A 15541-nucleotide genomic window follows, 5' to 3' on the forward strand; every position below is an offset into this window, starting at 1 on the left:
CCCCCTGGTCCCCCTCACCATCCCCCTCATCTTACCTCCTTCCCTTCCCCACAGCACCTGTATATATGTATATATGTTTGTACATATTTATTACTCTATTTATTTCGCTTGTACATATCTATTCTATTTATTTTATTTTGTTAGTATGTTTGGTTTTGTTCTCTGTCTCCCCCTTTTAGACTGTGAGCCCACTGTTGGGTAGGGACTGTCTCTATATGTTGCCAACTTGTACTTCCCAAGAGCTTAGTACAGTGCTCTGCACACAGTAAGCGCTCAATAAATACGATTGATTGATTGGAGCTCCTCTCTATACACTGTAACCAACCCCCTCTCGGAGGACTTACAGACTGCAGTTCTGAAGCAGCTGCCCCAACCCCAGCTTGGAAGATCCTGCCTCTACACGAGGGATGTGGCTTCAGTGAGTGGGAGGGGAGACAAGTGGGCTCACCTGGGGCAACCCAGAGCCAATTGGCTTTCTGACTGTGGGTCCAGAGCTGGTCCAGATCCAAGTGATCCCTTAAACCTGTGGACCAGCAGTTCCTGAGGGATGAGCCACTCACCCCACTGCAGGAGGCTCCTCAGGATACAAGAGGTTGTTTTCTTCCCCCTACCTGAAATTAATTTTAGTGCCTGTCTCTCCCACTGGTTAGAAAATTCCCTGAGGTCAAGTATCACATCTTCTAAAGCTATTGTACTCTCCCAACTGATTAGTCTAAACAGAGTAAGCATTCAGTAAATACAGTGATTGACTGATTGATTCATTGGTCCTAAGATCCCTGGGAACAAGGAAAGCAGCATGGCCAAAAGGAAAGAGTACGGATCTAGGAATCAGAGGACTCTAATCCTGGCTCTACTACTTGTCTGACCAGAAGTCACTTAACTTCTCTGTGCCTCAGTTTCCCCATCTGAAAAATGGCAATTAAATACTACTCTCTCCTACTTAGAATATGAGCCCTGTGTGGGACAGAAACTGATTATGATGACGGCATTTATTAAGTGCTTACTACGTGCAAAGCACTGTCCTAAGTGCTGGGGAGGTTACAGGGTGATCAGGTTGTCCCACTGGGGGCTCACATTTAATCCCCATTTTCCAGATGAGGTAACTGAGGCCTGATTATCTTGTATCTACCCCTGCTCTAGGTAAAGTGTGTGGCAAATACTATTATTATTACTTTCCCAAGTACTTAGTACAGTCTTCTACACACAGTAAGTGCTCAGTACCACTTATTGACTGATTGGAGTTTCAATACCTGTCTCCCTCCTCCTTAGACTGTGAGCCCTATGTGGAGTAGGGACTCTTTATCTATCCAAGTACTTAGCACATAACAGTTGCTTAATGACATTATTTATTATTATTATTACACTTAGTTTGGCTAGAACTCATGTTTTGGACAGCAGCAACACTTTAGAGCCCTGTATCTGCCCTGATTATCTTGTATCTATCTACCCCAGCACTGAATATAATGTTTGACACATAGTGAGCCCTTAACAAATACCACAATTACTGCTATTATAATGTAGTTTCTGTCTGCCTAATCCAGGGGGATGGGGAAAGTCTCGGAGGAGCAAGGGTCCACCTCTGAACCCCTGCTGGACCTAGCTATTTCCTATCTCCTTTAGTCTTCCACTTCCTTCCTCAATCTTAGCAGACTTGTTGAGGATTTGAGAAGAGCTGGCTGTTGGCAGAGGGTAGGGCCGGAGGAGGGGACACTTAATCACCATATCTGAGTCTTGTTTGGATCCTCCTTTCCCACTGAGAAGAGGACAAGAGGAAATGGGCTAAGACTAGAGAGGGAGGGATTGAGGTTAGGCTTCAGAAGGAATTGCCCAACCGGGAGCAGTGGGATGCTTAGGACAGGGGACTGAGGGAGGTGGGGCACCTCCTCCCCAAGGTTTTAGGCAACAACAGACCCTCCCCTGACCCCGACTGGCTTCTGCCCCTGGCTAGGTAGGATGGGTACAGCCCTGGAATCAGAGGACTGGACAAAGTGACCAGATAGTCTCTGAGTAACTCAGGGTGAGGCTCCAAGCTGGTTCTCAGCCTTAGGCAACTAATGTGTCCTCCAAGCTGCACTCTTGTTTCCCCATCCCCAAGCATCCGCTTCCCCCTCCCCCCCTGCACATCCCCTCCACTCCCCAAGCTGACGGCCCCACTTGTGGAAATGGGGTGGGCAGGTTGCGGTTTCACTCCGGGCCTTTGATTTATTGCCTAATGCGGGTGGAGAAGAAAGAGGCAGCTCATCCTTAAGCCCCGAGACTTAGGGACGGGACTCAAACCTTCACATCTTCAGAAAGCCTAGTAAACATCGCTTCGCTCTCTAATCCCGGGGCACAGGCCCATGCCTGTACAGGCGCAGAGAAACTCCGCCAACTCTGGCATTTGCACCATTGCGGTTGGAGTCAAAATGGCCCCCTGAGGCACCAAACGGAGCAGGGGGGTGGCGAGGGAGGAGGACAGAGGGAAAGAGAAGGAGAGTGAGAGAGAGAGTGTGTGTGTGTGCTGGGGGGAAAGGGTGGAGAAGGGAGGGAGGGCTGTGTTCAAAGATGAGCAGTGGTGGAGGTGAGTGGAGGGCTTGAAAATTCTCCCCCTGTTGCTTCTCCGAATCTTATCATTGTTTCAGGTCACAAGTGTTATAAATTGAGTGGTATGATTCACCTGCCCCTGGCCATTTGTATTGATCATTTTGCTTGGAAGAGTAGACAAGGAGAAGGGGAGGAAACAGAATAGAATTCTTATTTTCTGGGAGCCTTAGTCTTCCCATCTGTAAAATGAGAGTCATATTGCTCTCAGAAGTAGGTTATATGGAGCGCATAGTGAAAAAACAAAACCTGGCCTTCTCCATAATTCCTTCTCAAATCCCACTCCTTCCACTTTATCCCTCCTTGCTCTTTTAACAGCCACAGCTCAGCGAGCAACAGAAAGAAGGGCAGCAAAAGAATCACTTCTCTCTCCCCAAGGAGCCTCTGGCCTGGAGTTTCTATTTAAAGCAGCAAAGTCTGTCTCTGCCCTCCATGTCTTAGGTGAAAGTGCCAGAAGACAGAGAGGAAAAACCCTGAAGTAATGAAAGAATCTCCTCTCAGGGTCACATCTGGAGAATTTCCAGTACTCTACCAGTCTTGACTACAGGAGGAAGAGTCAAGCAGAGGCCTACCCATTCCAGTCCTAGCTTGGGCAGTGGCTAGCAAGTGGAAGGCAATCTGCTACAAGTCAAAACTCACCTGTGCTGGGTAGCAGCGGCATCAGAGGAGATTCAGGTTTACTGCGTGGAAAAAGGCAGTGGTAAACCACTTCCATATTTTTACCAAGAAGACTCTATGGGTACACTACTAGAATGCTTGCAGATGGAGGTGGAGCACTCTGGGAGAGATGTGTCCATGACGTTGCTATGGGTAGGAGGCAACTCGATGGCATAAGACAAGACAGTGAAAGGATGTGGGCACACAGGTGAGAACTGTTGTTACTTACAGAATTTTCAGGCTGAACAGGCCAGAAAATGCTTGTCCTGGGATTTGGGAGAGGTGATTTCCTGAGAGTCGCCTGAAAATCAGAGGAGAAGGAGAGAAAGGATTAGCTGAGGTGAGAGGGGAATTTCAACTGCTCCCATCTCAATCTCTGCTTGCTAGCCACCCACCTCTCCCCCAATCCACTGGCTTGAGTCCTTCAGTCCCCTTCTCCCTTAGAGTTCAAGAGCTAGCTGAGAACACATCCCCGCAGTGATCTCACTGACCCTCACTATATTCCAGAGGGGCAGGAAGGGGGCAGGGATTAAGCCCTTCTGCTGGCAGATTGACTAGCTAAGAAACAGAGTCATTAAGTAACTTGTCCAGAATCACCCAACACAACAAGACTGGTGTCAAAAATGGAATCCAGGTCTCCTACTCCCAGTCCAGAGAATTTCCTATTAAATGATGCTGCTGTCTGGGTTCTCTTTAACCCTCACTATTCAAAGTCTCCCCAAAAGAACTTAGAAGTTTGGGGTCCAAGACCAAAATGCAGGAACTGGAAGAGTTGATCTGCCTCCTTTCCTGAAATTGAGGATTTTGAATGTAAGCCTGAATAGTGAGTACTGTAGAAAAAAAAGAAGAGAGATGGGAAGAGAGAGAGACACACACATTTTCCGATGAGGCTGGAAGCCGGAGAGAAAGGAGATGAAGCCAGCCTGGGAGAGCTGCAGGGGGTGAGCTCTAGAAGGCCGAAGGGGAAAAGAAAACAGGCACTGATCCTCCATCCCCCTTTTCCCTCCTCCCCTGGCCTCCCAAATAATAATAAGAATAATGGTATTTATTAAGCACTTACTATGTGCAAACCACTGTTCTAAGCACTGGGGAGGTTACAAAGTGATCAGGTTGTCCCTCGGAGGGCTCACAGTCTTCATCCCCATTTTACAGATGAGGTAACTGAGGCCCAGAGAAGTTAAGTCACTTGCCCAAAGTCACACAGCTGACAGTTGGCAGAGCTGGGGTTTGAACCCATGACCTCTGACTCCAAAGCCTGGGCTCTTTCCACTGAGCCACGCTGCTTCTCTATGCCTTCACAGGCCTCCAGTCCCCCCAGACTCGGGAGTTGGTTGCCCCCAGCCTCGGGCCGCCACTGGCAGGGACAGCTCAGGGCCAGAGCTGGGATCTGGAAGCAGGTTGGAGCCTGCCCCTGGGAAGCCCTCACTCCCTGGCAGGCTCTGGTGTTTGTCGCTGGCCGCCAGGTGTGTAATTGCTTCCTTTGATTGTGAGTTCCCCTGTGGGGGCCACGGGGCTCCAATTTGGAGCAGGAGGAGCACCCAAGTTGTTCACGGACCAGATCTAACCCTCTCAGGAGGATGGGTGTGTCTATTCCAAACTCCGAGGAGGGAATGCGGGGGGAGTCTGAAAGAGGGCCATGCCGGGTCACCAGTAAAGTGCTCCGGGGAGGACGAGAGGATCTGGCAGAGCCATGACATCATCAAAGGATGGCTGAGCATGAAAGCCCCACCAGCTATTCTTCTAGGTTGGGCCAGCCTACCTGTCTACCCGGAAAGGGCTGGGGGTGTACAGGGAGGTGGAAGGAGTGGGACTATGTGGGGTAGGGAGTGGAAGTTTCTGGGCAGGATTACCTTGAAGGAGCATGCAGGTGACAAGCAAAAATGAAACGCTATCATTATCTACAGTATTTAATAAGCCCTGACCAAGGTTAAATACAAGATTATCAGACAGGACACAGCCCCGATCCCCCACACAGATAGTAATCTAAGAGGGAGGGAGAGCAGATAATAATAATAATAATTATGGCATTTGTTAAGCGCTTACTTGGTGTCAGGCACCAAGTGCTATACTAAGATAGCTTTGTCCCCTTCTATGGATGAGGAAACTGAGGCCCAGAGAGGTTAAAAGACATGCCCAAGGTCACTCAGTAGGCAGTGGCTGAGCTGGGATTGAGATCCGAGCCTCCTGACACCCAGTATTGGCTTTGGGTCCACAGCCTAGGACTCTTTAAGGTAGGCTGGGGCCTCCTTTTGAGCGGGGTGGGGAAGACAAAGGTCGGGCAGCTCTGAAAAAGACAAGAGAATGTGGACATTGAGGGGAACTGGGCAGTGGAAGGTGGGCTAGTAGGAGTTTTGTTTGGAGCCCCCAGCCCACATCCCTCAGTCCCCCAGCCTATGGTGAATTCTGATTCCCATCCTGCCATTCCAAATCACCTCTGACTATGCCCCTATCCCCCACCCTCACACCCATCTCTTGTGGTTTAAAGGCCTCCATGGCACCCAAAAACCCAGAAAATACATTCATTCATTTATTCAGTCATATTTATTGAGCACTTACTATGTGCAGAGCACTGTACTAAGCACTTGGGAAGTCCAAGTTGGCAACATATAGAGATGGTCCCTACCCAACAGTGGGCTCACAGTCTAGAAGGGGGAGACAGAGACCAAAACATATTAACAAAATAAAATGAATAGAATAAATATGTACAAGTAAAATAAATAGAGTAATAAATATGTACAAACACATATACATATATACAGGTGCTGTGGGGAAGGGAAGGAGGTAAGGCGGGGGGAATGGAGAGGGTGAGGAGAGGGAGAGGAAGGAGGGGGCTCAGTCTGGGAAGGCCTTCTGGAGGAGATGAGCTCTCAGTAGGTCCTTGAAGGGAGGAAGAGAGTTAGCTTGGTGGATGTGGGGAGGGAGGACATTCCAGGCCAACGGGATGACATGGGCTGGGGGTTGATGGCGGGACAGGTGAGAACGAGGCATGGTGAGGAGATTAGCTGCAGAGGACCGGAGGGTGCAGGCTGGGCAGTAGAAGGAGAGAAGGGAGGTGAGGTAGGAGGGGGCGAGGTGATGGACAACCTTGAAGCCCAGGGTGAGGAGTTTTTGCCTGATGCGTAGGTTGATTGGTAGCCACTGGAGATTTTTAAGGAAATGGCACCTCCCCCCACCTCAGTGCAGGGGCAGAGGAGAAGACAATGCCTAGGCACCTGGAGGGGAAATCAAGTGGGCGGACCCTCTCACTCCTCTCTCACCCCTCAACTCCCCTGAGGGCCCCTCCCTACCCAGGCTCAGTTCCACACCCAGGGCCAAGGGGTAACTAAGCTTGTGGAAGTCCTGAGATGTGGGATGGACTCTGTGCCCCTGCACCCAGAGCTCTAGGGTCCCCACTTGGAGAACCAAGGTATTTGGGGATGGGTATCTGAGGGCCAACCTGGGGAGAGGGAACTATTTTCTATTTCTCTTTCATCTGGGCTCCCTCCCAGCCAGAGGCCATTGGCAACTGGCCAAGAGGAGTAAGTGAGGGACCTCTGTCTGTGCCAGGGTTGTCTGCCACGTTAGTAACCGCCCTGTCCTGAGGTGGGATATGTGAAGTCCTAAATCTCCTTGAGAATTTGGCTCTCTTTCTCTCCCGGCCTCTTGCCACTTCCCCACAGCCAGGGATCCTCTCCCAGGCTCCCCTTCCCAGGCTTGGAGCTTCCCAGAGCAGGGGGCGGGCCCTCAAAGTTGCCCCTTCCTCTCCTCTGCCGCCCCAGGCCAGACAACAGCGGGCAGTGACGACTTACAGTTCTTCCAGGAACCGCAGGTGATGGAACAGGCCAGGCTGGAGTTCAGTGATGTTGTTCATGCTGAGATCCCTGTGAGGGAGACACAAAAGAAAGAGTTGGGCACTCGCTGCATCCAGTCAACGGCCTTTACCGAAAGCCAAAGGGAGGCAATGCTTCTGGACGGAGGATCGAAGGACCGGGGAACGAGGACTCTGTTCTCAGTACTGCACAAACTCAAACCTAAAGCAAGCGAGATTCATACAACACTAATGAGAGCCGGCTACGCTGAAGATGCAAGATGCACACAATGGAAACAGAGAAACATTTTTATGGAGATAATGATGATGGTTTCTGAGGAAACTGGAGTGACCATCGCAGTGTGAAGGGGGAGGGAGGGGCATGAAGGAGACAGGTCTTTCATGGAGTTTCGAGGCCCTGGAAGTCTTCCACCCCACTCTCTGCCCCCCAGTTTGACTGCCCTGAGTACCTGTTGTTGCAACGAAAAACAGAGTGGACTGGGAAGGGAGACAGCCCACAAATGACACAGGATATCTCACGTACCAAATAATGGACTGGGAATCAGGTCTTTGGAGCACTGTTCCCAGCTCTATCGCCACTTTGCTTTGGAATAGTTCCTTTGTGACTCAGTCTCCCTAAATGCAAAAAGAGGGGGGAATATTTCTGGCATCTCTCTTCCTGCACTTCCTCCTTTTCTGGAGATCTGTCAAGACAGCTGGGCTGCAGAATTCGCAGCACCCTTAGATTGGGAGCTCCATGGGGGACAGGGCCTGGGTCCAACCTGATCATTCTGCCTACGCCAGTGTTTGGTACATAGGTGCTGAACGAATGCCATCATTATTAGTCTTATCTTCCCTGTTGTTGTTATTACAAGAAGAGACTTACAAAAAATCCATAGTAATATTGCGCTTTATAGATTATACTGTTATATTGGATGTGTAATACTATCATATATCCAGGTTTTCTTCCCTACACTGCTCCTTATACCTGATGGCAAATGGCCAGACTTTCACAGATATTTCCATAATCTTCAACAACTGCAGGCCGAAGAGAGCCCTAAGCATGAAGGAACGATCCTCTAATAACAATCACGACCCTATATCAACAACGACCTCAGAATGGGATTGGACAGTATCCAGAATGGATTTCCTTTCAGGCACCCTCCTTAGGAGACAAAAAAACCTAGGACAAGAAGGTTCACAGCAGAAAGGAACTTGTATTCAAAGATAGGAACTTGGAAGTTCATTCTAAACAAAAGACTCTCTCTCTCTCAGGAGTGCCCCAGTAAACCAGGCATGCATGCATGTCTTTTTGTTTGTTTGTTTTATTTGTTTTATGGCATTTCATTCATTCATTCATTCATTCAAACATATTTAATGAGTGTTTTATGTGTGCAGAGCACTGTATTAAACGCTTGGGAAGTACAAGTTGGCAATATGTAGAGACAGTCCCTACCCAACAAGGGCTCACAGTCTAGAAGGGGGAGACAGACAACAAAACAAAACATGTGGACAGGTGTCAAGTCATCAGAACAAATAGAAATAAAGCTAGATGCACATCATTAACAAAATAAATAGCATTTAAGTGCTTACTATGTGCGAAGCACTATTTTAAGCGCGGGGGTAGATACAACTCTATCAGGTTGGACACAGTCCCTGTCCCACATGGGGCTTACAGTCTAAGTAGGAGGGAATAGGATTTAATCCCCATTTTACAGTTGAGGAAACTGAGGCACAGAGAAGTTAAGCGACTTGTCCAAAGTGGCACAGCAAGCAATTGGCAGAGCCGGGATTAGAACCCAAGTAGGCCACGCTACTTTTCAAACTTTGGTACTAAGTTGCTAACTTTTTATCTTTCTCTGTAACAGAATGGGTAGAGTTTGGAGGAATCTGAAGACGTGCCTCTAACCATGCATTTCTGGACTGTATTATAACTTCATGGGCCTCTATACAAGTGTTTACCTGCTTTATGGGTATATGACTGTTAGGGTGGGTTCCTATGTTTATGTACTAGGTAACAGGGTATCCCCTAGACTGAAGTTCCCTGTAGGGAAGGGAATGTGTCTACCAACTCTGCTGTATTGTTTGCTCCCAAGTGCCTACCCAGCGCTTAGAACAGTGCTTTGCACATAGTAAGCGCTTAACAAATACCGTCATCATTATTATTATTATCATTATTACAGTGCTCTGCACACATAAGCACTCAAAAAATACCCCTGATTGATTGATGGATCTGGGTAGCTCTATATCATTATACCTTCCTCTATGTTTCTAGGAATCTGTGTGTATAACTTCATTGTGTGTCTTGTGTGTTGTACATCAGTGTTGTCTCAGGCATTTGGACTGTAAGCTCATTCTGGGCAGGCTATAATCTATAAACGTGTCTGTTTATTGTTATGTTGCATTCTCCCAAGCGTTTAGTGCAGTGCTTTGCACACAGTAAGCGCTCAATAAAAGTGATTGAATGTATGGATGGATGGATGGATGGATGGATGGATGGATGGATGGATGGATGAATCTCGATTTTTGGAAGTATCCCATCTCTGCTATGTGTCTGTGTGGTGCTGGTGTATCTTTCTGGGTGTATTTGTGTGAATAATAATAATAATAGTAATGGCATTTGTTAAGTGCTTACTATGTGCAAAGCATTGCTCTAAGCACTGGGGCGATACAAGGTGATCAGTTTGTCCCACGGGGGGCTCACAGACTTAATTCCCATTTTACAGGTGAGGTAACTGAGGCTCAGAGAAGTTAAGTGACTTGCCCAAGGTCACACAGCAGACATGTGGCGGAGCCAGGATTCAAACCCATGACTTCTGGCTCCCAAGCCCAGGCTCTTTCCACTGAGCCACGCTGTGTGAATGACTGCAGGGCTGTATGGGTCCTCCCTACAATGTGTCTCCAACCATGTGTTTGTGTTTATACATTTCTCTGTGTATGAAAGGCTGTATCTGCTGTGTGGGTTTTGTGTGCACGTGCGGAACATCTTGGTACCATACACATTTTGGTTCTCAACTTCCAAGCAGCTGTTGTCCACTGGAGGGTAAAGCCCTGAAACAGACCACCAGAATGGCCGCCGCCACCACCACACAGCTTCTCCTCCTGTGAGAAATTCACTTTCTCCGAGCCCGGTGGGAGACTCCACGCCACAAAGAAACCCCACGCTTGGTTTATTTTTGTTGCTCTGAAGGCAGACTGGGGTTTGGCTCACGGGGGACAAGAACACATTTTGGAGCCCAGCTTCCATCTATAAAAAGACTGTTTAGTCTCAAGCCTTTTATCTTTGATAAGGCCTGGGCTCATCTCCCCACAAGCTTGAGGGGAAAGAACAGTCAGAGTTGGCCTGTCTGCTGACAGGCTGGGGGGTGCACAGGCTAAGGGGAATGACCCTGAGATGAATGCAGGCGGAGGGGTGTACAAGCTGAGGGGAATGTCACCAAGGAGAACCCAGGAAGATGGGTGCACAGGCAGAGGGAAATGCCATGGAGAGAAATGCTGCTGAGGAGGATGCAGGCGGAGGGGCCCATGGGCTGAGGGAAATATTACTGAGGGGATTGCTTCCAAGGAGAACACAGGAAGAAGGGTGCATGGAAGAGAAGTGTCACCGAGGGGAATGTCACTGAAAAGAATGTCACTGAGGAGAACTCAAGGAGAACGTAGCCTGAGAAAAATGTAGGTGGAGGGGAACACAGGCCAAGGGAATGTTGCTGAGGGAAACAACTCTAAGGGGAATGTCACTGAGGGGATCGACATTGAGGAGAAAGCAGGCGAAGAAGAATGTCGCTGAGGGGAATACCACTAAGGGAGGCATAAACTGAGGCAAGTGCAGGCCGTGGGGAACGTCGCTGAGGGGGAGAATGGCCAAGGCTGATGGCGCCCTCTAATCCAGAATGTCTCTTCCCGCCTTTTACCGGGAACCCGCTTCATTCCCGTGGCCTCCCTCCCCCGCCCGGCGACGGTCCCCGGGGGCCTATCCTGCCCTGACTCTTACCCTCATGGAGTTGGTGAGGTGCGGGAGATTTGCTGAAAACGATTGATTCTAAATATTTACCTTGAGCGTTTCCCAACGTGTATACACAGGAAAACCAAGCGGGAGTTCAAGGAGAGCCGTCTCATGTGACTCAGAGTTCATAACTCACCTGTCCCTCAAGGGGCTCCCTGCTTTCTCCGCTTTGAAGTCATTCTCCTTTCACAGCATCGCCTCCCTTGCCTTCCCGATTAGCAAGTTAATTGTTCTTTTCGAGGTAGAGAGGAACAAGGAGAATAAATACCATTTCTCCCTCTCCCCGCCATCCCCCCGGCCCCTCCTCAGATCCGGCGTTAAGACAACACACAAGACTCGGTTTCTGCGCAAGGAGGGGCCAGCCGAGATGGGGTTTCACTGTGAGGGCGGTGGAGGCCGAGGGCACTGGCTGGGGGGCCCTGGCCCGGCCTCAGCGCCACCGCCACAAAAGGATGAGACAGGCAGGCGACGAGAAGGGGACCGGGGGTCTGATGGTGGTGGTGATAATTGGGAGGGATGGGAGCCTGCTGACGTGGAAGGGGAGGGAGGACTTGGATTTCAAAGCTGAGCGTCTCAAAGCTGAAGGCCTCCAAGCCCCCCAACCCCTCCCCATCCCCTTGGGAATGTTTCATCCAACAGGCCCAGCAAGGGGTTGCACGGCTGAACATGCATCCACCCTAATGTGATGCTTCTGGGGAGCAGAAAGACTGCCGCTCTTTTGGGGGGGCATTGGGCCTTCTGAAGGTGTATCTCCAGTCTCGGGGTGACTGAATTGCACTGGTTTTGTGTAGGGAACAGGGACAGATCAAAACCTAGGGATGTACCAGGAAGCCAAAGGGACAGGATGGGTCACAAGCTGAATGAATACATTGGTGTGGTTATGTGCTTGGTAATATATTGGTTAAGCGTGTGTTTCATCGCTTCGGTGGGCACTTGTGCTTAGAGGGAAGCGCTGTTGACTGTTGGGTAACAAATCTCTCTCAGCCCTCCCTGTAGCCCTGGTCCATTTTAAAGCGCTTAGTACAGTGCTCTGCACATAGTAAGCACTCAATAAATACGATTGATGATGATGAGAAGGCATTTCAGAGCTGAGAATTGTCTCACCAAGTGGTAGGACTGAAAGCCAGGGCTCCTGCCTTTTAGTTCATCTAAAGTCCCAGACCTCCTATTCCCGGTTCTATGCCCCAGTTTCCGGCTCAGGTCTGGTTCCCACAATGGAAAAACTAGGAAGACACTGGATTGCTAACGCCATCTAATGGCCCTGGGTAGTGGGGCTTCTCCAAATGCCCGCCACCTTGGGCTTGGTGGTTTTGAGCGGACAGTTCAGCACAGTTGGGGAGCTGAGCAAGGACAAAACCCAAAAAGGTGCCATGAAATGCAATAACAAAACCCAAAAAGGTGCCATGAAATGCAATAACCAAAGCTACTCCTCCCCAGGTAGCTATGTGTGTTGCTGGGGTAGTTGCTTGAACTCAGTTAATAATACTTATGGTATTTATTAAGCCCTTAATATGTACAAAGCACTGCACTGAGCTCTGGGGTAGATACAAGATAATCAGGTCGGACACAGTCCCTGTCCCACATGGGCCCATGGTCCAAGTAGGAGGGAGACGGCAATGAATTCCCACTGAGGAAACTGAGGTGCACAGAGAAGTTAAGTGACTTACCCAAGTTCATACAGTAGACAAGTGGCAGAGCTGGGATTAAAACCCAGATCCCCTGACACCAAGTCCGTGCTCTCAAACTCCATGCCCATTGGACAGCCTGGAGAGATAAGGTGATCTGGGGAAAGGTGGTTGAAGAACAGATTCAGCAAAGTGGACAACTGCCTGGGGAAGGGCCCAGCTGAGTGAAGGGAGAGGCCAGATGGTGAGAGTGATTGAGAGAGATCTGTGATCTGGGGGCTCTGGAAGGGAGGAGGTAGTTAAAGGAATTGGGCATGTTTGGCCTGGAGGAGGAACGATCCCATGGTGGGCAGGATTGTCTTCCTCAAGCCCCTGGAAACCCTTTTAGCGGCTTCTCTCCTCTCTCCTGATGACAGAGCTAGAGGAAATGGGTTTAAATCTTAGCAAGTGAGATTGCGATTTGGTGTCATGAAGAACTTTCAGGCTGTAAGAGCTGCTGCCCATGGGAACAGACCACTGAGTAATAATTTGGAGTTAAAATATCAATTTTGGCCTTAATTAGCTGGATATTTTCAGCTTCACCCCACCGAAAAAAACCAGCCATGTGCCTGAAATATCCAAATAATCGGAGACTATGGGTGTTTATGCTTTAATAGCTTTAGTAGCATATTGTTTGTATTTGAGGCCCGACATGGGGACATACCCTGAAGAAATCAGGAAGACAGAGCCCCCCTAGTGGAACTGTTGGCTTAACCAGAGGGGGCACCAGGGGTCTTGTCTGACTTTTAATTAAGTCTTTGGTCCCCATCCCCGAGGGGTTCCAGGCCTACCCACCTCAGATGTAGGCGAGATCAATCAGGCAGGAGCTGAGATTTCTTTGTTAGTCTCAGAAGATGGTAGGACAAGGAGGGGACAGCCCCCGGCTAAGGAAGGAAAACTTTCTGGCTAAACATTAGGAAAATGTTCTGTGTTCCTTGCATGATGAAGCAACCAGACCACCCAAGGATGTTGATGGGCGAGGCTGCATCACTGTGGCGATGGGGTTGAGGGAGGGGGTGGAGCAGTGGGAACAGGTTTGATAAGAACAAGGATGTTTTGAGGAGAGGCTCAAAACCAGAGTCAGATTGGGGCGCCCGGTGGGCCTCCCAGCAACAGAAGAGGAGGCCATGGTTCTGGATTTCTTTCCCCATCATCTGCTCTCCTTTCCCTAATTATCCAATTTGCTCTTCAGGGTTCTCCTCGGTCTGAAATCTGTGCTGAAGGAAGGAATGGGGAAAGGAGAAAGGATGGGTAGGGAAGAGGAAGACCCGAGGCTCTGTCTTCCCTCATGGCCTCCTTCACCCCAAATCCACAGATGGCAAACCATAGGAATTCAGCGAATTCCAGAGTTGCTAGGGCCCTCCCAAATCCTTCTCAGCAGTAGGCAGGATTACCCCTACCCCTGTTTTCCTATTTAGCTCTCGCCATCCAGAATTTCTTCCTTAAGTCTCATCTCGACCCCTCTTACCTCATTTCAAAAGCTCATTTCCTCTAGCACCTCTCTAAGAGAGAATCACCAGTCAGTACAGGTCTTGAGAGAGCCTTTTGCAGGCTTGAGGAAGAAAATCATGAACCCCTTTAGCCTCAGCTTCCCCAATATGAATATTCTCAATTCTTTCAAATACCCCTCAGAGAGTTCATTCCAATCTGTTGGCTAGAGCAACTAGCCATGTCTCTCCCACCCCATAAGGCCGCCATGATCTAGAGTGCACAGAGTGGCTTGGCATCAAGTTTGAAAGGGAGATGAGGGTGGATAAGGACTTTGGAATTCTTCATCAGCCCAGCTGTTGACTGTTTAGAGCCTGAAGGGCCTAGACAAGGGCTCAGAGCCTCAGTCCCTGACTCTCAGCATCTTGGTTTATCCCATTTGTACCTAGGAGAGTCTCTTTTCTGCTTCTCTTTGGTTCTCAGGATCCATCAAAAAGGTGAATAAGATTCTAAGCAGAGAACTGTTTGGCAAATTAATGCCCACAGACACCCAGGGAGCTCTCCAGAGCTTTTTTTTTTTTCTGATTGAAGATGTCAAGTCTCATGGTGACTATTTTTCCATATGTCCTGGGAGGGTAGCAAAAATGGATGCAAACCTTTGATCCTTTCTAAGCTGCATAAATGGCCAGAAGATTACCTTTGGCTGCTGTTTCATGGTCTCTCTGCAGGACCAGTGCCATTTTTGAATCTGCCCCTTGTGTCCTGATCTTCCCAGAGGCTTTATCAAAGTAAAAGAGCCAGACCATTCCCAATCGTCATTCCTGATTGCTGAGGAGCAGGCGAGTCCATTTGCCACATTACCTCGGCTCTGCTGCCTCTCCTGAAGATGTGCCACACTATGTCTTAAGCCATTTCTTTCATTCTCCTTGCATTGGGCCACCCTGTTTCAGTTTCTTTCTTTTATTTAATGATACTTGTCAAGTACTTACTATGTGCCAAGTACTGTTCACAGCACTGGGGTAGATACAAGATAATTAGATTGGACACAGTCCCTGTCCCACATGGGGCTTATAGTCTAAGTAGGAAGGAGTAGGATTCAATTCCCATTTTACAGATGAAGTAACTGAGGTACAGAGAAGTTAAGTAGCTTGCCCAAGGCCACCCAGCATACAAGTGGTGGAGCCTTTGAATCCCAGACCCATACTCTTTCCACTAGGCCAAGGTGCTTCCTAGTTACTCTGCTGTCATCCAGTCTCTTTGCACATCCTGCTCAGCGGAGCTGGGTTGTGGCAAATCAGGCATGACAATGAATCACAGAACCTTCAGTTTGGGCTAAAGCTTGATGCCACATTGTTGCCAGCCTCTGTCCAACAGTCTCCCACTGGACAAGGGAGAGAGAGCTGAACTCCAAACCCTCTGATG

The 15541-nt window shown here is 49.1% G+C and overlaps 1 protein-coding gene and 1 non-coding gene across 2 annotated transcripts in view; one reads left to right on the forward strand and one right to left on the reverse strand.

The window, feature by feature from the left end:
• Nucleotides 1–15541, reverse strand: part of LGR6 (leucine rich repeat containing G protein-coupled receptor 6) — a 158055-nt gene that overhangs the window by 116530 nt on the left and 25984 nt on the right. Inside the window, exons 2-3 of the mRNA XM_038749426.1 lie at nucleotides 7026–7097; nucleotides 3467–3538 (exon numbers count right to left, since the gene is read on the reverse strand). Of these exons, the coding sequence (XP_038605354.1) occupies nucleotides 3467–3538; nucleotides 7026–7097 (144 nt within the window). The remainder of the gene's footprint in view (nucleotides 1–3466; nucleotides 3539–7025; nucleotides 7098–15541) is intronic.
• On the forward strand, nucleotides 3072–3209 carry LOC119931018. Its single transcript, XR_005451888.1, has one exon. It is a non-coding gene; the product is annotated as a small nucleolar RNA SNORA7 (small nucleolar RNA).

The sequence above is a fragment of the Tachyglossus aculeatus genome, chromosome 7 (genome assembly GCF_015852505.1).
Source record: "Tachyglossus aculeatus isolate mTacAcu1 chromosome 7, mTacAcu1.pri, whole genome shotgun sequence".
Lineage (NCBI taxonomy): Eukaryota > Metazoa > Chordata > Mammalia > Monotremata > Tachyglossidae > Tachyglossus > Tachyglossus aculeatus.